Raw genomic sequence first — 27,589 nt, 5'->3', positions numbered from 1 at the left:
ATTATAAGTAGTGAAAGCAAAGTTTTGTTAAAGTCTTCGAATTAAAGCTGAAACTGTTCAGTCACATCTCGACTGTTTAATTTAAAAACCACTGTATGACACATGGAGGTAAAATTACAAAGCATGTCTGATTGTGCAGTTGTACGTTAGGTTTGTGAGCATTAATGTGACACTCTGACAGCCATCCCGCTTCTCCAAAGGCTTCTCTCAAGATATAGCACCACAGCTCCAGGAACACTCAAACATAAGGTGTTATTAATTCTGGAGACCTAATGCGTTTTAGATTGAACAAATAAATTACACACACTTAAAAAAAGCAATTATGTAAATACCCAAAACCAATGAGTAAAATAATAACTTTCCAAAATGAACCAGGTTCATTCTCAGAAATTAAACAATTATCCAGCAGACCTTTTTTTTTTAGAAAAAAAAGTGTTTATGTTGTACTTTTTTTTAAACCATAGTCTTTGTTGATAAAAGACTGCAGAGCTACTTATTATAATTAGTCTGTACCTACCCTGCTTGTTAACAAAGATTCAGAAAAACATCACATTCTGATTTTTTTTATTATTTTTTTTAATGTGCATTTATTTATTTGGATGGGCTCAGTCTAGATTTTCCACAAGAAAAACTCAATGTTGCATCATGTGCAGTGAAGCAAATCTTAGCTCTGATGTGATATCATGTATGGTGCTTCTCTGCCGTCTGTGTTTATTTTAAGGATGGATGACTCAACTTCTGGAGACCTGAAACTGAGCACGATGGAAACAAACCCTTATTTTATATATGCACTGTTAGCTTTAATATTTTTTAATATTTATCTTATAATATTTATCTTGGACTTTATACAAGTTTAAATATTTTAGATGTCAGCATGTTTAAATTAATTTAGAAAATCAATACAACAAAGTCAGGGAGTTCTTCCTCTTCTTCCTCCAGCTGCTGCCTTTAGGGGTCGCCAGAGACAATCATCTTCCTCTAATGTCCTTTTTCACTACATCCATGGACTTCCTCTGAGGTCTTCCTCTTGTCCTCCTGCCTAGCAGCTCCACACTGAACATCCTTTGTCCAGTATATCCACTATCCTTCTTCTGCACATGTTCAAACCATCTCAGCCTTGCCTCTAATTTTGTCTCCAAACCTTCTGATATACTCATTTCTAATCTTCTCCATCGCTCCCAACGGCTTTAACTCTGCCACCTCCAGCTCCATCTCCAGTTTTTGTCAGAGCCACCATCTCTAAATTGTACAGCAAAGTCAGGAAAACTAAATGACAGAAAATGTTATAATCATTCTATATTACATTGTAGACATTTTTAGAGCCTTTACTTTTGTCTATTTTGTGTAAAGATGTGAGGTTTGTTTTGTTAGTGCATGTTTAAATGCACAGTGGGCACTTTTTAAACTTACCTGTTTACGTTTAAATCCTTACTTACTATAAGTGTAAAAAAAAAAAAAAACAAAGGGGGTGATGGATGACCTCTGGAGAATAAGAATTTAGAGATATTTGACCTGAGTAGAGAGAAGCTGTAAATTGAAGACCCTCCTACTGGTTTCTGATCAAACATTTTCTAACAAACACGACCATTTTTGAGCCACCAGGTGGCAGCAGAGTACCACAGTAGATAGTAAAAAGCATCACACAAAAGTAGAAAATCAGTCATCCAATTGCTTCGTTCTTTATTTGTTTTCGTCAAAACACACAATTTACCAACACTGGTTTTCACCTTGTGTATTATTTGCTCGAGTTATTACTTGATTCTTCCTCCAAAAGCTGAAGGCAGACCCACATGACTGACACCACCCTCACTGTATCACTGAGATCAGGATCAGAGGAAAGGCTCTCTGCTTGATGGTCGCATGCATCTGTGTTCATGTGTGCGTGTGTGTGCACTGTGCACATGTGTGCAGGCATTTGATCAACATCTTCGATTAGATGTCCACTTAACAAGTCAGATCCCCACCACTAGCTCCCTCATTGCCGGGGGAGGGTCCAAGGTGCCTCGACCCCCACCGTAAAGGTCACTCTGCAGAGGTTAAAGGTGATCATGCACACACACACACACAAACACACACAAACAGACTGAAAGTATCACTCCCCCTCTGCTCCCATCTCTCTTGTGCAGTCAGTTTCTCTGCCCTCCTCCATCACTCTCTTTCTCTCTCCCTTCATCTTTCCTCTTTTTTTTTTGTCTCCGTTCTATTTGAAATTGATTGTCTCTACCATCACAAAGACACTTGGCTCTGATTGATTGATTGGTAAGGGAAGAGGGAGAGAACATCGACACTGGGGCTTCAAGAGCTCTAAGGTCTGACTGAAGGAAAAAGCAAATGACGCCATTTTAAAACGCTGGCAGGAAGCGTATTTCAGCTGCCTGGCTGTCTGTTTGTTTCAGCTTCGACTGTTTCCTAAAGCAGACAAACAGCCAGGGTGATCAAATTTAGATTAAATGCAGAAAAATAAAGCGGAGAAACTCCACACACACACTCGCACTCGCGCCTGTGGTATGAAATGAAGATATATAGAGATGGAAGTGCAGGGACTACTGGACACAAAGGGAAAGGTTACAACAAGAGGGGGAAACACACAGTAATGAATCTCAAAGACATACAAATATACATATTTTATACAAATACACAAACAGCACATAAAACACACAAGGGTAAAAAGAATGTACTTGAAAACCAAAACCCAGCTTTTTTTGTTTGTTTGTCTTTAGTTTGTTTTCCCCCCAGTTTCGCCCCCTTACCTCCACCTGTGGAGGTACAGTTCATCCCGCAGGTTATATACACTAATATAGGATCCATGCATAAAAAGAATCGCTCGTCCCACTCCTAAATGACAGAGGTGCTTTGGTTCGTTCGTTTTGTTTTAATATGTGAATCACTTCAACACACATAGGAAACAATTTTCAAACACAAACGAACAAAAAGAAAATGATGCAAAACAGAAATCATTCTGTCTTTGATGTGTTGTTATATGTCGATTTCTTCTTTTCTTTTGCTGCATGTGTATTGTGTCATTGCCTCTTTATTTATCCCTTATGCACTTTTCTACACCCATGTCATGCCCCTTCTTTCAGTCTAAATAAAGGACTCCGTTCAAATCTACACACAATTTAAAAGAAACAAATAAAAAACTGGAAAGCTGTCAAACCAAAAACCAGCTTAAACTCCACACTTTGTTTCATAGAAATTATAAATAAAACCCCCCCAAACAATCGTTTTGTTGTGACTTTAATGTCACGCTCATTGCTAAACATTGTCCTTATTGTTTCACTACATTAACTTTTACAGTCAAGATTTGAGGTATATCAAGATGAACTGTCTACACATGCCTGCCTTGTTGTAATGCTACCCTGGAAAGAGGGACCAGCGAAGAGGGGGGAGCGGGGGAGGATCACCAATGTGCATCGTGTGTCGACAGGAGATGGAAGGTTTCTTTTATATATTTTTTTTGGTTTCTGTTTTTTTCTGTTTTCAGACCAGTTAAATTGAAATGGTGGCCAACGAGAGACAGGAAAGAGCAGGAGTGAAGGGCTTTGTAAACAGTTAAATACACACACACACACACACGCCGACTCTCGGATTACAAATGACACAAAAATATCTCTGGGAGGAGTGTGTTTGCGTGTGTGTATCGTGAAAAGAGGACTTGGTGAGATGATATGATCTCGTCGGTGTGTAAAAAAAAAAACGGAATGGTAAGCGATCGTTTCCCCTCACCGTGTGAAAAGAAGTGCCGAGAGTCCGAAAAAGTGGCCCTTTAATATCACGAGGACCCCTCCAGTGCTGCACCCCCTTCACCCAGTGTGTCCCCCCTACTCCCCCTCATTTAAACATGTGTGTGCATATTTGTGTGTGATCAGAGCAGTCCATCCCCTGGTTGAAGGAAAAAGGCACTCAACTCTTCCCACATAACAAACAGGCTGTGTTTGCTATGCAGCACAACTGCTCCGTGGAAGTGCGTGCATCCAAATCTGCATCTGTCTGCAACTCTGCATGTGTGTGTGTGTGTGTACATCCCAGGTCCAGTGTGAACACAGCAGGTGTGGATTATCTTTGGTATTTATGGCTGCGTCACTGTCTGGTTATTTTCTGTGAGGTAGCCACACACACACATATTTCCCTCACCAACACTCTGCTTTGGGTTTTAACTTTTTTTTTAAAAAAATGCAGTTTTCCTCCGTCTAGACTCCAAAATCATTCCCAAATAACAACAACCTGTTTCCGTGCACTACACCTCCCAGTTTATGGGTTTATGGAGGAATGTCCCTTGCTACCTTCCAGTCTCATGATGGGCCTCTGATGCTCCCGCCTCCCCTGCTTCACCCTTCCTCCTCCTGTCTGTGTCTCCTCCCTTATATGATTATCTCCCGCTAGAAGATGCTACACAACAAGTGGCTTTGCCCACACACACACACACATACACACACAGAAAAAAATGTTATAAAAAGACACAAAAAAATCTGGCAATTCATATGGTGACAAAAGAAAACAATCAGCAGAGGAATGCAGTGACTGTCCATTTCAAAGAGGTCAAAGTTTAAAGATCAAGGAAGAGGTCCTTCACATCCACGCAGTCCGTTTGTTCCATCAAACAGGTATTCACAAATATGCACAGTTTGTCTCTGTTTGGTATCCCTTCCTTGTCTGTGCATAGGATCAGTCTATGACATGATGATTTGTCTGTTTTGATTCTGTTTCATTTTTTTTTATTTTTAAGTTCTTACATTTTGTCAACAAGGTGCTTCTTTATATATTGTTTCAGCACGACATAGCACAATAGTCACGAGAAAGAAACCATGTGTCTATGGTACTATTATTACCCGCATCGATTAGTTGGGGAGGGGGGGAAAGAAAATGAAAGAAAGACACATATCAAGAGAGTAGATAAATTGAGAATAGATAAGACAGAGAGAAAGAGAGATGAAATTAAAGATTATTTACAGACATTTCCATTGTGTTTCATGTGGATCACATCAATGTTTTTCTTTTCTTTTCTTTTTTTTAGTTTTTTTTTCTGAGGTATGAAATAGGCAAACGTGCCGTATAGTGCTCACAATTTGTAGGTGTGTAATGACACAGACCAGACACTGCAGGGCACACTGGGGGTGGGGGGGACTAAGTGGGCTGCATCTGTTCTCTGATTATCATAAAGAGGCAAACATCATTGGCACTCAGGATCCTATATTGTGACATTTGACCTCTGTGTTTGGCCGCTAGAACAGAATGCACCCACCTTCCCTCACTCCACTCGAGGACAACACCTTTTTTTTTATGTGTGGCATGTCATCCCTGTTTGATTGTTCTCCTTTTTGTAACCTGAAAATAACCTTTCAAGTGACTATGCAGTCTGTGGCCGTGCAGCCACTCAGTGTATATAAAGAAGCAAACATTCAGCATGTGTGTCAATGGATGTTTGGATGAATGTGTTTGAACCATTTCTCCTCCTGTTTGGTTCTCTGGGTGTTCAATCTGCAGCTGTGTGAGGAGCAACGCCAGCGCGCTGAGAACAGGTTGGCGTGTGGTTAGACTGGGCAGCAGATGGCGCTGTTACTCCGACGTGCAGCGGGCTGAGTGGCTGCAGAGGAATAGTAATAATAATAATCATAATAATAATAATACACCCCCACTGTGGGCGATGTGAACGTTACGCACAGGTAGCGGACGACCTGCGGAGATCGTTTCACATATATGTCACACATAAACGCACCTCTCAATCAGTCTCAGCGTGGCACTGAAACGTGGGTGTAGCTGATCGCAGGCCTACAGATACACCTGCTGTATGATTATTTGTGAAGACCTCTCCAGGCCTGCTGTCTTTAAAGCTACTTGTTTCCTGACGCAAAACCCTCTCTCTCTTTTCCATGTTTCCACGCACACCCACAGCGCGGTTAGTGTAAATGGATGCTCTTTGGTTTTTCAGGATGATTTTTTTTCCTGACGGCTACATGTGGTTGTTGGATCTTTGGTTTCAAGAGTCACATTTTGAAAATGCACGTTAGCCCCTAAGAGTCGGGTCAAAAGATAACACCGAGAAGGTCTGATCCATCTGCACAGAGTCCTCGGTACTCTGAACAGATGGATCAGTTGAGTGGTCTGACGCCACAGCGCTCGGTAGCTCTGCAGTGACGGAGAGTCTTAGCGGAAAGGAACCCTCCATTCTCTCTACATCCGTCCTGCAGACGTCAGGCCTTGGAGAAGGAAACAGCAGAGGAGGTACCGGGTTGGATTGGTGAGGCGCCGTTATTGTTGTTGTTGTTGTTGTTGTTGCTGCTGCTGTTTCCGTGGGATGTGTGCACGTGGCCGTGTGCCCCGAGACTGTGATCCTCTGCGTCCCAGCGCTCTGGACATCGGCGGCGTGAGTTCATGAAGAAGTTGGAGACAGTGGAGAGCTCCAGGCCCAGCTGCTGGGAGATGGTGAGCTGCATCTCCTTGGAGGGCCGGCGGTTCTCTCTGAAGATGGCTACCAAGGTGCGACGCTGCAGGTCGGTGAAGACCAGTCGCTGCTTCTTTGGCACCTGGTTCCGCTCCCGTCCTCGGTCCTCCTCCTTGCGTTTACATGCTGGAGAGAAGAAGGAGACGGATAAAGGGAGGAAGGGAGAGAAGAATAACATGTTATATATGTGTCACATATAGTGGAGCACAAAATACATATGATACAGATAATGTATACATTTAACATAATACTTGGAACAAAAAGTTCCAAAAAATAGCAACAAAAAGCAGAGTATAGAACCAAAAAGTTTAAAAGTGGTTATTTATGATCATGTTTCAGTGTGATGATGAAGTCCTGATGCTTAAGCGGAATGTGTTTAGGCCTGTATCACGATCCCTAATTGGCTATTTGAAAAGGGCACATTATGGGAACAGATTACTCTGTGTGTGTGTGAAACAGGAGCATGCGCAAGCTACAAAAGAAAGAATGAGAAGCAGGAAGACAGAGAGGAGAGGAGCAGATCGAATTTAAATATTTAAAATGTGATTGAGTCTATACTACGGGCTGCCTTCTGAGTGAGAAGATATTAAACTATATTAAAATAATATCTAAACCTCACATGTTTCTGTTTCAGGTGAGGTTATCCTGATATCAATGACAGAGTTTTTGTAGATTTCCAAACTAATGTTCCGCATTTAAAATCCAATATTATTGCTATTTAGGTTGCCAAACACGCTCTAAGTGTTGAGATTGATTTCCGAACAGGTCTAGTTTTGTCCATTTAAATCACAAATTTAGCGAGGGTGAAACTTGTTAACAGCGGCCTTATCTTTAAGCTGTGCCGTGTTTTCCCCTGTTCAAGTCAAATTTGAGACTTGGTTAATTAAGCGGGGTTTTTCTTGCACCATTTATATTAATAACAGGACTGAAAATGAGCACTCAGATCTCTTACTGTTCCTGAATGCTACACTACATATTCTCGTTGGTTACTACCTGGTGCTGCAGCAGAACATAACATGAACAGTAACACTCAGAGGAGTAAACGTCTTGTTCATTGAGACGGATCTGAAGTATCTCTAGACGTTTATTTCAAATGTGTGGTGACATGAGATAAACAGTCAGGCTCAGAGGAGAGGAGGAGAGGAAATATGTCTAAAACCTGTGCAGGCCTGAGTTATGACTCACCTGCATGCGGATTTGAAGTATTTATGTATGTAAACAATTTAGCTTGATTTGTGACTAATCGAGAAATAACGCGGTTATGGTGAATAGAGTAGTGTGATCGTGGATGTGTGTGTGCCTTGCTGAAACTGGTGGAGATGTGAAATGCTGACAAAGAAGCGGTCTGCCGTGCCTGGATGCACCGTCAGTAGGCTCGGCTCTGGCTGTGGAGACTGGAGGGAGTCTGTTCTGTTCTGCTGCCCTAAAAAGCTGCAATGATCGATTTTCCGCGGTTTTCTCCCGAACACGTGGTCCAGTAATCAGGGCTCCCTTCCCCACCCGATCGATCCCCATCGATCCGCGAGAACTCGGTGGTGTGTATGTGCGCACGCGCGTGTGTGTGTGTACTGGGGGGGACGTGAGCTCGGGCTGGGGAGTGTAGCTCGCGAACGCGCCTTGTGACAGACAGATGAGAAGAAATTGTTAATCTTTGGAAGAACAAAGAAAATGTGGCAGTCATCCAGTCTGGGTGCTTTTGAATTGGGGGGGGGTCTCAGATAGGTCACTGATTACATAGTTTTTAGGCCATATAAAGTGTGTGCGCGTGCACGAGATTGAGTTTGGGGATGTACCTTAAAAAGCGCCAAGGAATGATCACTGATATTTACCCCAGTGCCAGTGCTGGATGATTGTCAGTGTGTGTGTGTGTGTGTGTGTGTGTGTGTGTGTGTGTGTGTGTGTGTGCAGGGAAAGAATGAGAAGAAGGAAAGGTGGGGGTGGGGGCAGAAGATAAATAAGACTGGCTGCAGTGTGGAGGTGGTGGTGTATGCAAATGATTGATGACTTTACAGCAGGTTTAGACAACAGCAGTAAACAGATTTGACTGTGAGGTGGGGATCAATATAAATGTGCACATGTGTATGCATGCATGCGCGCGTGCACGTGTGCGAATGGTCATTGTTCACGCTTTGTTACTGCAAGCAAAGCACAATTACCAAGATATTTTTCCTCAGCTGAATGTAGGTTATGTGCTCGTCCCTGCATTGTATCCTCCATCCCTCCTCTCGACTTCCTCAACTCTTTTCCTCTTGTTGTTTTTCTCAATTGTTTTAATTTGCCCCCGGATTGATAGCCCCCCATATTGATTGATCCGCACTTCAGAACCATTTCATGGAACGTTTATTCAATTGGTTCAGGCCCAGCCATGCCAGAATCTCCTGAAGGCTCTCTAAGTGCTGTCTCAAACCAAACTCAATACTCCCTAATGTAATGACTGAATGCTAGTGCTAATATAGTGATAATTTAATATGTAATGCCTGTTTTCGAACAACTTGTGCTACCGGCCATTTTACAATGCCAACACCACTCTGGGTCTCCTCCATCAGCTCAGATGCTGCTCTGCAGCACAGAGGCCTGTGTGCAGTGCCTGCAAAACACATCTGCCGAGGAGTTAGCACTAGGCCTGGGCCCGCAATGGTCAGTGCATATCTCAGATAATCAATCAATTTCCAATGAGACTCCTTGAACGTCCCTCGCCGCGGTAAGAAACACAGGACCACAGGGAAGGAAAAGTGGGGGCTACTCATTAAAGCGACCTCTCTTGAGACAAGAACCAAACTGTTATTGGTTATCTTTAGTGTGTCTCATTACTAAATGGGCTTTTCTGAAGAGACAAGCAGTCTCAAGTGGCAGTTGCGCATGTCATCTCTTTCATATGTCCCTGGTGTCAGCGATGCCAAAGGTATCAGGGCAACCGCCACTTTGTTTAATCTCAGCCGCTTACTGATCCAGAGATGAACTCGCTGGCCGTTCGGTGTGTTAAGCTGCACTTGTGCCTCGTTTAAGAGCACCTCGGCTTTATGACTGTGGCTGCCGGTGGCTGCTGTCTCTGCTTTCCCTTTCAGTGTGTGTGAATGTGCGCAAGTGGGCAGTAAGTGTGCACACATGCGCGAACCTACACGTTTCAACACTCTGCTTAGAATAACATAAATAAATTGCCAATTACCCGATTAAAATTGATTGGACTGATATACGCTCATTCTGTTTTGTTTCTAAACTTTAACTGCTTGACTTTAGAGGTCCCACACCTGTCACGCATACCACTCGTGACTGGCTCCCGTAGTTCCTGATCCTGTGTTAAAATGAGATTTAAGGCGAGCATCTGGAAACTTTCTTGCCAAAAACTCTGCACAGTAAAGGTCAATTGGAAACAACAAGAGGTAAAACACATTTTAGGTAGTCGTGTGTGAAAGCAGTCGATTAGAGATATTTGGTGTTGTTTTGTTTTGTTTGTTTGTTTGTTTGTTTGTTTATACCAGGAAACGAATAGAGTTTTCGTGTGAAGACTCTCTAGCTGGTGTGCATTGAAATGTTCAGTGTGCAGGAGGAAACATGAGATCCTCCGATCTCATCAGCTTTATGTCCTCAAGCCTCGAGAGATGAAAGCCAATAAGTGGACGTGAGTTACAATTAAAAGATCTTCTCTGGCCTGTGTTTCCTTTGATTTGGGAAAATGAAAATGCACAAGGCAACTCGTTTAATGTTACAGGAGAGTATTATGTGTCTTACCTGTGTGTGTGTGTGTGTGTGTGTGTGTGTGTGTGTGTGTGTGTGTGTGTGTGTGTGTGTGTGTGTGTGTGTGTGTGTGCAGGTGGGGCGTGAGGGGCAGACGGTGAACTAACCGCACCGTGCTGCTGCTAGTCGACGCCTGGACGGACGGATGAGATCGGGCTTTGTGTGCGGTGAGACGGGCCCTCTCCCGCCCTGGACGGACTACTGCAGGCGAGAAACAGTTTGGTGTCAATCACTCTCTGTCACACCTCCTCAGATGTACGGTTATTGATTATACCACAACACTGCGCAAGGCTGAAACCAAACCGCCTCTTCATCCTTTAAAACGGGCTACCCTCGATTGATTAGGATTGGCTTATTTGAAAGCTGTCGTTTATTTCTCAGCTAAAGCCCGTGTTGTCCTGTTGAGACTAGTGATCGGCAGCTTTACAGAGTATTAGATCCTGTCTCGTAGTCCATAAAAGTCATGTAAGCCTAAACCAAGTTTTGCGCCTCTTCGTTTTTCTAAGATTTGTGTTTTTATTTTAACAACGTAAAAACTAAATGCAGCATTCTCTCCACGGAGCACAAGCCTCAATCAAATATTTCGACAGTTTTTTGAGACCCTGAACACGGCGAATAAAGGAGAACAAAACGAATAAATCTTTGTAAACTAAGCTACAAAGAAGCCGCTGGGAAATGTTCCCGAAACGCTTAGAAAGACTTACAATCAAGCCGTTGTTTAATCTAGTAGAACTTTATTTCTTCGATGATGACTGATTCATTTATAAACTTAATATTCAAGCTTTAAATATTGGGCCTTCAAAGTGATCTCTCTGTTTCTTTTTTCCTGTGTTTTTTTTAAGTTATTATCGCGAAAGTTTAATATAATCTCAGCCTTTGATGTAATAAAAACAAAGAAAAAAAACTGCACAGCGCGTCTCTGATTTAGTAAGCAGTGTCCCGTCTGTAACAAACATGTAATAATATCGAACACAAACACACAAACACAAACTAACCAAAAAATATTTTTCAAGCACTTAAAAATACCTGGTGTACTGTAACTTATGAATGATATTATTATCTGGTCCCTATAAACAAGGACTATTTCTCTTCTCGGCCGTTTGGCTTAATGAACAAATTTTCTACTCAAATTAAAGGGAAATTCTAGATAACGATAAAATGAGTTCTGGCTTACACATATCTCCGAGACAAACGCTCTCTGACACACAGAACATCTGCAGGGACTCAAGTCAAGTCAGTTTAATTTGTGATAACTTTTAAGAAAGAGCTTAAAAAGATTAAAAGGTCGGAGCTGAAAAGCTGTAATTCAGTCCTGACTAATGCAGTTTTATTGGTTGGGTGTTTGCACCTTTAACACCGAAATGCTGCTGTGAGGGATTAGAAGGAGCTGTCCTTTCAGCACCACCAGGCCTTTTACAAACTGCCATGAGCAACATAAGGTTTAACAAAACAAGGTGCTGCAAATGGATAATTAATAAACTTAAGGTACTAACATATGTTTATTTATGTGTTTATTATTTAACACAAGTCCTGATTTCTACTCTAAAGAAGGTAAATTTGATATATTTCAACCACATATCCTCCTTATGGGCATCAGTTCTTAAACAAAATGCATCACCTTCTTATTACCGCACATCTTTTTTCTATGTATTCTACAACCAGCTCATTTTTATTACTTGTATGCGAATTAAAATATTTGGCTAGATGTTGTTTTAAATGTTTATGAAGCTATATAGAGCTTCTTTTTGTGTTGTACTGTATTGCCAATCTAAGTCGCAGCACATTAAGCTGCAGTCATACAGTGTGTCAAAATATTTGACACCACTGTGCCAGGAATGGCTATTCAAAATGAGTTCTGTCTGTTACAGAGAGAGATGACCAGAGAGCAGGGATGAATTAAGGCTGGGAGGCAAAGACTCTGCTCTGCTGGTACAGAGCCAGAAGAGAAAGAAGGGGGGAGGCATAGAGGGAAGGAGAGAGAGAGAGAGAATATGAGAGAGCCGAAGAGAGCAGAAGAGAGGAAATCAATACCGATTCAGAGCGAGTCAGATAAGCCTGAACAATGTATAGTGCAGACGCACTCTATAACCCAGTCTTACACACACACACGTGTGCATGTGGAAGCATTCGCACAGACATATGCGCATGCATGTGTGCACACGCACTCAATGAAATGTGCTTGCAGGCCTTCCATAAAGATGCATTACAAACCCCATAAAGCATAGCAACCTTTAAAATCAAATGACATCACAACCTTGGATTGCTTTGAGGATTCGCTGACTTAAACAGAAAGCACTTACTCTGTCTCTGCAGGCAGCTGGATGCTCTGGTGCCCTTTGTCTACTGTAAGACCCTCCTAGGCTGCGATCTCTTTGTGTTTGTCTTTAGATATCAGCCTTCCAGCCCTGATTTCACTTGTTACAAATCTACAGTCGTGTTTCTTTTCTAGCTTCATAAATATCTGATTCGAGTTCTCAGCAGTGGGAGTCTACAGCATCCTTGTTGGTGTCAGAACTGTGCTATTGATGTTTCACAGGATGTTTAGGGTGTAAACAGCATTTTTGAAAACCACTTACACACCCTGTGCTGTGGGGTTTAGGCAGGAAGACTGCTGTGTGGTCCTCAGCTGTTAACCACAGATTTGACTTTGCTTACCTAGAAGATGCTGTTACAAGTGCTAACACAACCGCTGTCTGCCTCTCTCTTTCTTCCCCATCTCGCCTCCGTCTCTCTTATACTTATCAATTATTAAGGTCGGTATTGATCCTTTCACTACCCTGCCTCTATCTGGCTGTTCACACAAAGCCCAAACCTGCCTGCCCTTACTCAATCAATGGCATCTCCCAGCTCCTGCAGCCCTTTTTTCCACATGTCAGTTTTGCTTTTCTTGCTTCTGCACTTAAACCAAGTTGACTGAAGTTTTGTCCATTCCAGTTTTTCCCATTTGGATTCCTCAGAAAATATGAGAAACAGAATACCGACATTAATCTCTCATGGCACGAGTAAGTTTGATGGGCATTAAGAGATGGCTCTGGTAAGAGGTAAGATGATAGAAAATGGCTCAGTGCATTGTTTGACTAGCTCTCATTTATCCTTTCCTCCACTGAGCGTTTTGTTTTGTTTTTTGTTTTGTTTTGTTCTGTGGCGCCGAGCTCCTCGAGCCAAACAACCTGCCCGTCTGCCTGTTGCCAGGTTAACCACTGAAAGATTAGTGATATTATTGTCATGTGCTGCAGAGAAGAAGAGAGGAGAGAGAGAAACACAGAAGGAGAGCACCAGGGAGTGGGAGAGAAGGGGGTTGGGAAGGGGAAACGGCCTTATTGATCTCCTATGTGCAAAGCCAGGCAAACACTGAAAGGACAGAGCAACACTATTAATGACACTCAAAGCCTCAGCTTCTAATCCTCATCTATCTATCTATCTATCTATCTATCTATCTATCTATCTATCTATCTATCTATCTATCTATCTATCTATCTATCTATCTATCTATCTATTGTGCCCATTTTTCCTTATTGGATTGCATTATCTTGGCATTTCACTGATACAGTGAAATCTTATTGGTTTGGACAGCTATTCCTTTCAGTAGCACCATCTCATAACAAATATGTCATTTTAAAGGGGGGAAAGGGAAACATTTCCTATTTGTTTTGTTAGTTTTTGTGGCTTTCAGCTTCACAAACTCTATATTCTCTACATTTTCTTGTTTGTACTTGTCCACGTTATCAATCCCCGCCCCAGTTTACAATCAATATTTCATCAGAACAGTTTGTGCAGCTCAAGGTTGCTTTGAAATAGATCTGGTGATCACATCTATGGGCTGCAGTAGTATTTTTCACATATTTCATTTTTTTAAATAAATATTTAGGTCTACATGTTTAATTTTCTGAATGGACACCGGGTTGGAGTGTTAGTGATTCAAAGTTTGAAGTTTTAAAACACTGAAAATCACAGTTTCATTTTGCTGTCCTGAGTTAAATTAAAAAAAAAAAAAAAAGCGAACCCTGTATCATACCTGCCCCTGTTCTAAATGTAAAGCTCGTGCTACATGGCACTAAATGAAAAGCGGGAGAGATCTTGCGGTTATTGCGTCTTTCAGCTCCGATACGGGCATCGATCGGTGTGCCACATTTAAAAGGGAGAGTGGGAACTGGCGTATTGATCAGGCAGCCTGGGGTCACCCCGCTATTCTCGCGCGCAACTGGTTGGCCCCACCGAAGCGCGCGCGCGTGCGCACGCACAAACACAAGCTAGTAAAACAGGCGTCTTGAGAGGACAACTATTTCGAGGTTTTATTGTGAATCAATTGCGATTTGCTGTGTGTAGATCAAAAACTACAGGCCTGCAAATTTAGTTTACAACAGCAAGTGTGGTGGACGCAAATGTGCTCAAAGCAGTCGCTATCAGGTGATATAGTGGGATGCAAAAGTTTGGGTAACCTTGTTTATAGTCGTTATTTTCCTGTATAAATCGTTGGTTGTTACAATAAAAAATGTCAGTTAAAAATATCATATAGGAGACACACACAGTGATATTTGAGAAGTGAAATGAAGTTTATTGGATTTACAGAAAGTGTGCAATAATTGTTTAAACAAAATCAGGCAGGTGCATAAATTTGGGCACTGTTGTCATTTTATTGATTCCAAAACCTTTAGAACTAATTATTGGAACTCAAATTGGCTCGGTAAGCTCAGTGACCCCTGACCTACATACACAGGTGAATCCAATAATGAGAAAGAGTATTTAAGGGGGTCAATTGTAAGTTTCCCTCCTCTTTTAAATTTCTCTGAAGAGTAGCAACATGGGGGTCTCAAAACAACTCTCAAATGACCTGAAGACAAAGATTGTTCACCATCATTGTTTAGGGGAAGGATACAGAAAGCTGTCTCAGAGATTTAAGCTGTCTGTTTCCACAGTTAGGAACATATTGAGAAAATGGAAGACCACAGGCTCAGTTCAAGTTAAGGCTCGAAGTGGCAGACCAAGAATAATCTCGGATAGACAGAAGCGACGAATGGTGAGAAGAGTCAGAGTCAACCAACAGACCAGCACCAAAGACCTACAACATCATCTTGCAGCAGATGGAGTCACTGTTCAACCATTCGGCGCACTTTACACAAGGAGATGCTGTATGCAAGAGTGATGCAGAGGAAGCCTTTTCTCCACCCACAGCACAAACAGAGCTGCTTGAGGTTTGCTGAAGCACATTTGGACAAGCCAGCTTCATTCTGGAATAAGGTGCTGTGGACTGATGAAACTAAAACTGAGTTATTTGGGCATAACAAGGGGCGTTATGCATGGAGGGAAAAGAACACAGCATTCCAAGAAAAACACCTGCTACCTACAGTAAAATATGGTGGTTCCATCATGCTGTGGCTGTGTGGCCAGTGCAGGGACTGGGAATCTTGTCAAAGTTGAGGGACACATGGATTCCACTCAATGTCCAGGAATCGGTGACAAAGCTGAAGCTGCGCCGGGGCTGGATCTTTCAACAAGACAACGGCCCGAAACACTGCTCAAAATCCACTAAGGCATTCATGCAGAGGAACAAGTACAACGTTCTGGAATGACCATCTCAGTCCCCAGACCTGAATATTATTGAAATCTGTGGTGTGAGTTAAAGAGAGCTGTCCATGCTCGGAAGCCATCAAACCTGAATGAACTAGAGATGTTTTGTAAAGAGGAAAGGTCCAAAATACCTTCAACCACAATCCAGACTCTCATTGGAACCTACAGGAAGCGTTTAGAGGCTGTAATGTCTGAAAAGGCGGATCTACTAAATATTGATTTCATTTCTTTTTTTGTGGTGCCCAAATTTATGCACCTGCCTGATTTTATTTAAACAATTATTGCACACTTTCTGTAAATCCAATAAACTTCATTTCACTTCTCAAATAACACTGTGTGTGTCTCCTATATGATATTTTAACTGACATTTTTTATTGTAACAACCAACGATTTATACAGGAAAATAATGACTATTAACAAGGTTGCCCAAACTTTTGCATCCCACTGTAACTATTCCTAGAGATCTGAGGGAAACACAAATAGATTTGTTTGCTGTCTTTACACAAATCATATTCGCTTCCGGTTGAAGGAATTGCGGGTATGGTTAATTACGTTGATGAAGCTGCTGTGCCTCTGCGCACCTTTGCTGGCTGAACTGTCCGTGGTGCTGAATCCTTCTATTTTATTTGAGAGGCGACGGTGGAAGACTGAACGCTTTTTATGTGAAGTAATAATGCTGAAGGGATTGTATATTACCTGCTAGCCTGAGAGCAGACATCCGCTGAAACTCGGGCTCCTGCAGCCACTTCCACATCCTTCTGAAGGTCTCCCGTCCTGACTTGAGCTTACTCCAAGGTTTGGGGTTCCGTAGCAGGTCCGAGAGGGTGCCCTGCGACCGGCTTAAGATCCTCTGGGCGAATATGGCCTGCGGGATGGAGTAGCGCTTCAGCTCTGCTGTTATTCTCTGTGCCACCTCCTTAGTGTTGATCTCCTCGGCCTGAATGCCTGACCCTGATACTCCTTGGCTGGGTCCATGGCCGTGTCTCTCCCGGTCCCCCAGCATTACTGCACCGTTTGCTTGCGAGTGAAGGTGACCGTGCGGGTGATGATGCATGCCGCTGATGTTGGAGATCATGCCGTGGCCATGTCCCCCTAAACTCCTGGCCAGATGCTCTTGGTCACTTCGGGACAGCATGGATGCGTGGGTCTCGAAGCCTGACACCGGAGAAAGCATCTTGGGGTCGGCGGGGAGGTGCGCGCTGGGCCCGTAGGCTGAGAGCGGCTGCTGGGAGTTGTGCAGAGAGCCCAGCCCGCTGGAAAGCGGGGACAGCGAGCCGTGGCCCATACCGGACACGGACATTTCTTTAGAGTAGTGACTGTACAGATTGCCCATGGAGGTAAGACCACGGTGGTCGTCCCGCATCAGCGTGAAGCTCCCACTCACGTTCCCGGCCGAGAGTCGTTGGTGGGCGGCGGCATGGTGGTGTGAATGCGGGTGGTGAAACTTGTCCGCCACTGTGGATATCGGAGGTAGATGCTGCAGGGGGGTCAGGGTTGTGTATGTGTTGCTAAGGCTCATCCCGGTTTCGCACATGCTGATGGACGGGTGCAGGTGTCCGGACAACGCGGACGGGTCTGTCCGGTAGTCTCCCCCAGACCCCTCCAGAAGCGAGGGCATGCCGGAGACCATGGCCGACCGCGCGCCGGGAGCGTGCGAGACCAGATTCCGGGGAGTAGAGCTGGGGGACGGCGATGGCCGAGCATGCGGAGAGTTCATGAGGTCTCCCGCCTGGGAGTGTGACGAGACGCTGTGAAGGTTCTCCATGGTGAGCTCCATGGCTGAAAGCATATATGTTCCCTTGTCCCACCCTCCCACCGTCTCCCCCTGTCTCTCCCTCTCACCGCTCTCTCACTCTCACTCAAACACACGCACTCTTTCTTACCCTCTAGCCCTGCCGGAGCAATAAAAATACCAACCCGTTAGAATGCCAATCCATTGATAACAATTATCCGACCAGTCCGGTGAGGCGAGGACGAGTTCTGTTCTGTCTGAAGCAGACACGGGACCGAGCGCCTCAGCGGCGTCGCGGCGTTCATGTGGCTAGGAGCTCTCCAGGGCTGTATCTCATCTCTGGTCCAACAGCGCTTCCACTAAGAGCAGGCTGAGCCTCGTACCAGAGAGCTGGGAGCGCGCATCTGTGTATTTAAAATATTGGGCGGACACGAGCAGAGTCCTCCTCGCGGTCTACCTGTCCGAGTTTAAAACACAACGAGTCTAAATACAAAAAAAATTGAAAACAAAAAAAAAGAAAATATCCGAGTTTTATCTGAGTCTGCATGATTATAGTTTGCAGAAGATTTAAAAATCACCCATAGAGCAGAACAACCTTTGTCATTTGATAGCGCGTGCATGTGCGCCTTCACCTGTGTGCGCGTGGCAGACAGTCAGGACAGGTGAGGTCCAGTGACGCGAAATTTGTGTAAAATACAGTTGGTATCTGTTTATGGACGCGGGAGTTCCTAACAGATAAACTTTGTTTTCCCACGGACTGTATGGTTTTGCATTTATGCGCTTAGTGATAAACCTGATCGAAGTATTGATTGACAGAGATTAATGACGTGGCACAGGCCGGTTAGGGTGGTGGAGGGGGCGAGTGAAGGAGGTCACAAAGTTAGGATCGCAACATTGCAGACCAATAAGAGAAGAGCTTGCTCGTTTGTTCACCAAAGTTCAGCAAATTGGGATTTTCACCTCAGTGACGGATGCGCAAAATGACGAGATTATTTTTATTCCCAAATCGTTCGTCAAGATTTTACAAATTAAAAATTAAATAAATAAATAAATGACAGTTTAGGTAAATGACGGGAACATTTTAACAGGTAAATAAATATACAGAACCAATCAGAGCACAGCTTCTTGACTTTTGATCGCGTCGTAATTTTATATGAAATTAGTGATTTGAAGCAATTGAAAGTGAAGCTGTAAGGTCTTTATTGAACATAATAAGAAGAAGAAGAAGAACAAGAAGAAGAAGAAGAAGGAGAAGAAGAATTGTACACTCATCTTTGCAGACATATATTTATTATTATCTGTCCCTAATTGGACACTCGGACAGTTTCTCGGTGCCGGTGACTGATGTTTATACCATCCGCTTCATTCAGCTCCGACCGATATGCAGATGCTGCCCGTCTTTGTGTGTGTGTGTGTGTGTGTCACTTGTAAACGGTTTGCTTAGACATCTCAGTTTTAATATTGTGCCAGATTTGTGTTTATTTATTTTTTTATTTTTTTATTTATTTGTTTATTTGTTTATTTATAGTTTGTCGAGGCCAACGTGTTTGTATTATAATATTTTATGTATTTGTTTTGTTTTATTTTAGAAAGAGAGAAGTGAAGAAACCACAAACCCACGAAAGAAAGACGTGAGAAAGACATCAGCAGTTTTAGGCCTCATCCATCTGTACTGCGGTTAATTTATTACAGAACATAAAATAGATTTTTTCAAAGGCAGTGTGAATGAAGTCAGCCAAAGTACCAAATTAGGCAAGATACAGAATTTTAAAAATAAATAAATATTGTTATTATTATTATTTTACCTTGTAACCATTTCTGAAGACATTTATGATGAAAATCTATATTTTTTTGTGACTGCATGCTGAACTTTGCTTGTTTTTCGATTTTTTTATTCAACGTGGAGCTTTATTTACAAGCCTGAAAATAGAAATTGTGGGCTATATTGTAAATATTTCACAACTTGGAACTGTTCGAAATTAAAATACTTATATGTGATAAGAAAAGCGGACACACACACACACACACTTGTTTTATTAGTAGAGGTGTGCTTTGCCCTCAGTGGCTAAGCTGTTTTTTTTGTTTTGTTTTTTTGTTTTGTTTTTATTTATATTTGCAGATGTATTTTTATTAATCAATAATACTGATTGCTATTGGCAAATAATACTTTTTAAGATACTTTTTAATTAAAATTAAATCTTCCATCCCAGCGAGTCTTTCTGGATTTCATAAAGCTCCGTGGTTAAGCCCCCCCCCCCCCCCCAAGATGATAAGATGATATTGATCTCATCGCTCTATATATCGATCATCGATCATTTCAGCCTCCATCGGTGCTGTTTCCTAAACACTGAGGCATTTGTTTGAGATCGTTTCAGCGGTGACCTGTAGCGTGTGAATGTTTGACAACAGAAAAATGCTGAAAAATAAATGTCAGCTGTTTGTTTTCTGTTCAAGACAACAGCAAAAAAATAAATAAAAAATAAAAAATAAAACCTAAACTCAGCGCGGTTAATAATAATATCCGCCTTGGCCTTTAATTTAGATTCTTGCATTGACGAGGTCCACAAGCAAGAGTTTTTATTCCGTTTTTATTGTTTCATTCGTTGTCGGTATGTGGTACCAAGCCGGAGCTAAACGATCGCAACACATTACACCACACTTTTACGCGCGCGTGTGTGATTGCCAGTGTTGGATGATTGTCAGTGTGTGTGTGTGTGTGTGTGTGTGTGTGTGTGTGTGTGTGTGTGTGTGTGTGTGTGTGTGTGTGTGTGTGTAGCTGTATATTCCGGGATTTTTCAGCCAGGTATATTGTATTCAGTGCAGTTTTGATAAACGCAGTGTGGATCTGAGAAAAGTCGCGGTTCCTGTTACATATACAGGGAAACCATTATAACAGAGCAATAATAAATGTAGCACAACACAGGAAATGATTAGAACCAAATTAAATGTTTCATATGTAGCTTCTGGATGAAAAGAATCTGCTTTCTACAGTTCATCAGCAGAAAAAAAACATACATGGTTATAATAATACACACACAGTGCAGATATTAATCAAAGAAAGACTGACTGGCAAAACCAAAAATGTCCTTTTCTACAAGAACCATCTTGCAAACAAAAAGGCAAACAGGAAAGAAGAGCGGCAGTAAATATATTTGTGCTCAGGTGCATCATTGGTTACCCCGCAGCCTATTTATTTACTGGCAAACACAATAATGGCTTCAGAAACTTTGCTGTATGGTTATCAAAACATGTTAAATTGACTGCATTCTGTGCGAATCTATAACTATTGATTGTAATTTTGTTTCTGTGAGATATGCAATCCACAGCCAAAAATCTAAGCCGTCCACGTGAAGCAGAAACACGAAAGTTTACCAAAAAAATTACAAGTTTGAAACGAGCTTTTCAGCGTTTTTTAGCTGGTGTGTTGTCAGGAACTGGTGAACGTGCAGCATCCTGTTGGATAAATCCAGCACAGACATTTCACACTCACAGTTGGGGAGCAATAAAGTAAAAGAGTGCATGAAAGAGTGTATATAACGAAGAATTAAATGATATATATAAACATTTAAATTTATCATTTAATTCTTTGTTACTTTTTAAGTAAACGCGTTTTCATTTTCAAATATTGAGTTAGTCAGTGTCACAGTATATCTTTTTAAAATTCATATAATGAGAAATGCTTTGATACATTTTTTTAACTTTCTTTGCTATCAGAAGAAACCTATCTCAGTTTTTCTTACAACATGTGAGACATTTTGAATTTAGCATGATGTTGAAAAACTTGTTTGGAGTGAGAAAATAAATGTAATCTCCAGTGTTCTGGTGTAAACCTGATATGAAACACTTTATAGATTCATTAAGCGGCGTCTGGGTTTTGCCTGTAACAGTTATATTGCTGTAGTCTGCATATTTTATAAAGCCTGCTTCTGTCTATAGATAAATTAATTTAATTCGTCTTTGGGTGAGGGAACAATAAAGCCTAAAGACTGAAACTCTGTAGCCTCACCATAGAAATATGTTGGCCTTATTTAAATGCAATATGACAGAGAGAAAAATTGAATCATTTAAATATAAAATCCTCATATTTCTGTAGTGTTTGTAAAACAATTAAAAAAACAAACAAACATAAGACTTAAAGTGCATGTTTGCTTTTGGATGTTTTGGTGCTGTTAAGGACTGTGAAGGATCTTAATGGTTAAAGCAAATTAATTTTAATACTGAAATACAGAATACATATTTTAACTCTATATTTTAAATCAAGGATAAACTCCCTGCTTCAGATCCTGAGACCCCACTTTCTCTTTTATTTCTAACTCTCTTTTTTTCAGAATTTCCCAACACAGTAATGGCGACATTTTCATCAATCACATTTCTTTATCAAGTGAAAATGCACAGGAGTACAACTTCTCTAGCATCCATATCCTCACAGGCACCGGTTGCTAAGTAACAGAAGGAGAGATGTATTGAGATTGAGATAGAATAGTCAATCAATTCTCCTGTGAGGGCTCTATGTGTGTGTGTGCGTGTGTGTGAGAACGCCTGCTGCTGCAGTTTGTTGCAGCCTTTAAGAAAAACACTGAGAACAAATGTGTGTTTTCACAGCTCAGAAGTGATGCAAAAGTATTTGAAATGTCCCTTTATCGTAAATAATGTAATCTTCCTAATGGATCACAAATGCTAGGAGAGACCACACTTGTCATTTTTAATCCACGAATATAATGAGAGCGACATCTTCAACCGCTTTATATCCAGAGGTCAAAGGTCACCTCAGCTCTCCTCCAGGGATTTGATCAGTTTTTCATCTGCCATTAGAGGCTTTTGGGGAAAAGTCTTATCTTCACCATACAGAAGTGAAGCAACAGCTTGTTAGGCAAACGTGCCACTGGAAAAACCTTGTGGCGCCCAAAAGGAGCGGATTGGACCTCATTCGTTTCTCCCAAGTCAAAGAGCTCCACCAAGAAGAGAAATAAATACAACAATCCTGACCTCGGCAGACTTTGTTTGTCCTGAAACCAATAAAACAGAACAAGATGCAACACATGACGTGGAAATCAGGTGTTTGTTTTTTTTGTAATTGTGTGTTTGTGGAGCTTTCTACGGATTAGGTGTGCTGATTTTAATACATGGTGAAACAAATAAGGGACTTGATGCTTAGAAAGGAAAATACTTTAAAGGTTCTGCAATCTCTGCAGCCAGAACCTAGTGAGTGCGGTCTATGCCTGGGAAGATGACATGGAAAATGCCATAAATTTGGGCTATAACCAAAACAAAAGGAAAGTGTGGATGTAAACCTCTTTTGTGAGCCACCTTCATGCCTGCTTCCCTCAGGTCTCCTCCAGCAGGAGGCGAAGAAATATGCCGGTTTCATACACTCCATCGATTTTCCCCTCGAACAAAGACAGACAGGGAGAAAGAGAGAGAGCGATGGAAGCGGTGAGCAGAGAGCAGAGTGAAAGAAATGAGAGATAGATGAAGAGCGTTTACCTCCATGGTAAATTTTCTTGTTTCGTCTGCCCGGTGGAATATATCTGGCAATTACTGGCAACTAGAGAAGGAGATGCAAGGATGTAGCTCTATTATTGGGTTAAATTCAAGGTTGTGTGTGCGTACTTCTGAGGGGAACATACTCATCAAGCCGATGTCGAGCTCCAAACGTTGAAAAAGCACAGTTTAATGTGAGAGTGAGTGTGACACAGGGCAACAGAAACACAAACACAGAGCAACAGGAAAGACGTCGAAGAGAAGTTGGGGGGTTGGGGGGGGGGGGGGGGGGGAGTTGGGCTGGTGTTAAGGTGATTAGTCTGGTGGGTTGGCGATAGAGAGAGTTGATCAATAACCTATCGATCGCCCATTGCAAGTGTCAGGGGGGTAGTGGGAAAGAGAGGGAGGGTGAGAGAAAGGATAGGGAGGGAGTCAGCCCTGGCTTGACTTTTAAAAATCCTTTACTCCGCTGATGACAAATAACCCATTAGACTGCAGGAGAGCTGGAAAATGTGAAAATCCCCCCCTGCTGCACACACACACACACACACACACACACATACATACACACACACACACACACACGTGCACCTGCTTTGCCCCAATGTTGCAAATATTTCTCGGTTTCAAATAAGCGTGCTACAGACTGTTTTTCAACAAAGCCTGCGTGGAAAGGAAAAATCATTTCTGTAAGTAGTGTGGAGGAACTATTGAGCTCAGTGCAGAAAAGTTACTTAGCAGACCATTACTTCAAAGAATTCCTCAAGGCTGAAATATTCACTGGAGCACGGAGCACTCGATACCCACCCTAAAACCTTTTCAAATGTTCTGCAATAAGTCTGTTAGAAATAGGTGACAAATTTGAATGCGACTGAAAGCAGTGCAGAAACAGAGTGGGCTGTTTGCGCTCAGATTTTTCTTTAAAGTGAGCTGTGAGTTTTGAGCTGCAAAATTATGTAAAAACGAATGTGTGTTTTATCGGTGTGTGTCTTGTTTGTAGCTTTGGGGAGATAAATGATAGGAGGTCTTGTTAAAATAATGAGAGGTGCTGAGAAACGGTCTCTTGGGCGTCCCCTTTGAGCCAAGAACAGCGTTAATTAGTCTTAAAAAATGAACGCAGAGAGAAATTTATTTTTCAAAAACTATTAGGACCGGGCTAATGAACCCATTTGACAGTGAAGGATGATACTGCATCCCTGTTTTTTTACGCTCAGGTAAATGGACTGGTTCTTATATATCTTATTTTCTACTCTTTTTAAGGCAAAACATGATTTATTCCCTTCCCTCACTTAGATCTAACATTCACATCACTTGGGCTTCAGTATCTTGCGCAAGGATACTTTAGCATGCAGACTGGAGCAGCCACGGATCGAACCACCAACTACCTCCTGAGCTACAGCCACTGTGTATGTGTCATGTATCATGTATGTGTGTCACCAAGAAAGGGGTCACGGTGTTACAAGGTTTGTTGCTCCCTGGTGTGGTCCAGCCCTACAGGATGGGGTCAGAGGTGAAGAGTCTCTGAGTACTTGGAAAAATCAGAGTATAAAGGACGGCAGCGGAGGACTGAATGGTTATTGAATAAGCCATTATTTTTTATTATCCACCGGAAGTCTTTCATGATGGGTTAAAGGGTCCGAGATTGTTGTCAGGATTTGGTGTGTGTGCACAGAAAGAAAAAAACAACAACTCTTTTCTCATCATGGCTCTCAGTTGTAAAACACTTTCTCTTTGCAGAGGCTTGGAGTTCTGATGGCAGACAGACAATGATGGATTCTCCTCGCGCTAGGCCTCAGTTCCCAAACAGCCATTATCATTACGGACCCTGCTGACTGCAGGGCTCATTTGGACAAACGGAGGGGGCTGTTGATATTTGAGGGAAGCCACGTGTAAGAGTGATGAGGAAAACATAGCCTCTTTGCCCAGTCCTCTCTTTCTCATCTCATGCACACTCTTCTCTCTCTCATCCTTTTTCCAGCTTTCATTTGCCCTATTTTTTCCCGTTTTACTTCCCCTGCCTCTCTTTCTCTCGCTCTCTCCTTCCTGTGTCCTTGTCTCCTCTGTGTACCCCCCCCCCCCCCACACACACACACACAAACGTGTACGCTGCCCTCTAAGACTGCCCTGCCCCCACACAGTGTCTCTCTCAAATGAATGTGAAGATATTGACAAGTGATGGGCTTAGAAGGTATAGATCATCAGGAGGGAGAGGAAAAGAGATGAGACCAAGCTGAACTGCTCCTTACTAAATGAGGGCTTTCCCTGTTGCTACCCAGCAGCTTACGTCTGTAAGTGGTGGCTGCAGAAGTGCAGCAGTTAATCAGGTGTTTCTCATACTCGGTCTTCAAGAAAGCGTGACGGGTGGAGGCGAGAGGTAAAACAATGACTTTTTCAGGCTTACATACACAAAGTATAAAATAAAAGCCAGGCACATAAATATGTGTCACACTTGCACACTACTCTGTGCAAACTGGATAAAGCTGCTAACAATAAGCAGAGGACCACTTGGTCAATATGCCAGTTACCCAGATGAAGGTAAGGAAAAGGCAAATCATAGCCAATCAGTGAAGAGCTTTCACTGTCCTCTAGCAAGAGCTGACCCCCTGACCCTATTTGATGACCCTCAGGCCAAAGGTCAACACTCCAGGGGTCAGAGGGCATCTCCATAGACTGGCCAGAGAGGCACTGTCATGGCAACAGCACTGCCTAAAGAATGGTAAGGTGTGGCCGGCATGTGGATCAGAAGATGGTGATGTGATGGTACCTGATTTGTTACAAACTTAAATTTGACAGGTTTTCCGTTTTATTGTTGTGTACATAAAATACATTTTATACCTCTGCTCTAGTACCTATGGAAATTTGTTAACCTGGGTTCTTTTCTGATGTCACGGCTCTCATGTCTTTGATTTGTCAGCAGTTTAACCGCTTCACTCATTTCCCTCATTCAAATGTGTGTTTGAAACTCAAGGGGAGGAAATAGACAAATTAATCAAATGTGTACACCAGAACTTCTTTCTTCCCCAATAAGTCATCTAAGTCATCCAAAGTCCGGTAAGATTAATGTTGTGACCCTTTACAAGGAGCCTGAACTTTAGCTTTAGAACAAGTGAATTGCCCCATGTTACTAAACCCTCTAAAAGTAATAAGTGAGGTCATTTTTTTCAATGCTTAAATCCTTCATATTTTAAATAAATTATTCCAGTTTACATAACTGGTATTTTGAATTGGACACAGCGTTTACATACGCAAAAAAAGATTCTTTCCACATGAAGTAAAAATTGTGAATAAAATGTAACTGGACTATATAGAAATCAATAGGGAAATATATAAATTAATACAATTCAAGGAAATATGCATGGTATACCAATCACATAATTTTCATTATACTAAAATCCATTAAATTCAAATACATTGTTCTTCTGTAACAAAATCACATAGAAAATTTTACATGTAATTAAATTACTAAAAGTCAACAATATATTAAAAATATATTTTAAGTGCATTTTGGGACTTCTGTGTTTCATATATAGCCTGTTCTGGATGTTTATTTCACCTGTTTTAAGAGCCGGTGTACCTTTTGTACTGGAATCCATGCTGGGTTGCACCATCTTGTGGTGGTTGTGCGCACAGCTCCTGTGGTATTGCTGCTTCTATTAAACTTAGCTGCTAGTATATCAAGTACAATTGTGTTAGTCCATTAATTCACATAGACTGTCGACTGACCTATGTGCTCTGTCCCATGCTTGTGTTAAATTGCAAACAAATTGCTCCTACTGGGTCACTTATGGACTTTTAAGTTGGTTGCCAACATAGAGATGTACTTGTCTGGTTCCAGTGTAATATTAAATGAGCAAATGGTAAACTTATCATTACTCAATAGTCCACGTTTTTGTCTGGGTTCAACCTCACCTCATGGTACAAACAGCATGAAATAGAAAAACTGAGGGGTAAAGTTTTTCTATTGACCTTTCCTGCTCAGCAATACTCAGTTGAGTAAGCCTATTTGTAGGCTGTGTAACTCTGTAGAGGTGTAACATGTGGACTAAAGTGAAAGTAAATTAAAGTGAACAAAGGATATTCAAAAGTCCTGTCCCTAATTGTACACTGTAGCGCTGTCAAAGTAACTGCTGTTTACTGCTAACAGGCATGTTTCCAGTAGCTCAGAGGCATTGAAAAGCGAGAGGTTGGTATGAGAATTTGCCCTGAGAGCACAAGAGCAACAAAACAAACTTTCAAAGAGAAATTGAGCAATAATATTAGCAATTACAGGCCTGCTGCAGCCGATCCCTCGTCTCCCTACTTGAACCTTCACTCATCACGTTGCTCTTTCTTTCCATGTGTGTGTAGGAATGTACATTACTGTGTGTACAGCTACATAGGTAATGCATATTCAGTTCACTTAAGTTCTGTTTTATTTATATAGAACCAAATCACAACAAAAGTTGCCTCAAAGTGCTTTACACTGTAAGCTACACACCCAACGATAATACAAAGAAAACAGCGAAAACCCCAATGACCAAGCCCTTAGGCGACAGTGGGAAGGAAAAACTCAGATTTAGCAGAAAGAAACCTGCCACTTCTAATTTCATTGTACCTGTGACAACGACAATAATGACATTCTGATTCTGATT

General features: G+C 42.0%; 1 protein-coding gene across 1 annotated transcript; it reads right to left on the bottom strand.

The window, feature by feature from the left end:
• Positions 1 to 1,663: 1,663 nt before the first annotated feature.
• onecut3b (one cut homeobox 3b) lies at positions 1,664 to 17,813 on the bottom strand. Its single transcript, XM_084913351.1, has 2 exons — positions 16,442 to 17,813; positions 1,664 to 6,568 (listed from the first exon to the last, which is right to left on the bottom strand). The coding sequence occupies exons 1-2, from the start codon at positions 17,532 to 17,534 to the stop codon at positions 6,192 to 6,194; spliced, it is 1,470 nt and encodes a 489-aa protein (XP_084769477.1). The 5' UTR covers positions 17,535 to 17,813; the 3' UTR covers positions 1,664 to 6,191.
• Positions 17,814 to 27,589: the final 9,776 nt, after the last annotated feature.

Source organism: Perissodus microlepis, chromosome 18 (assembly GCF_051167445.1).
Source record: "Perissodus microlepis isolate ML-2025 ecotype Zambia chromosome 18, ASM5116744v1, whole genome shotgun sequence".
Classification (NCBI taxonomy): Eukaryota; Metazoa; Chordata; class Actinopteri; order Cichliformes; family Cichlidae; genus Perissodus; species Perissodus microlepis.
This window is presented reverse-complemented; position numbering and strand designations above follow the sequence as displayed.

Coding starts and splice junctions, on each gene's coding strand:
- onecut3b (XM_084913351.1), bottom strand. CDS start 17,534: ATGCTTTCAGCCATGGAGCTCACCATGGAGAACCTTCACAGCGTCTCG. Junction 6,569..16,441: donor GTCTGCTCTCAGGCTAGCAG/GTAATATACAAT, acceptor TCTTCTCTCCAG/CATGTAAACGCAAGGAGGAG.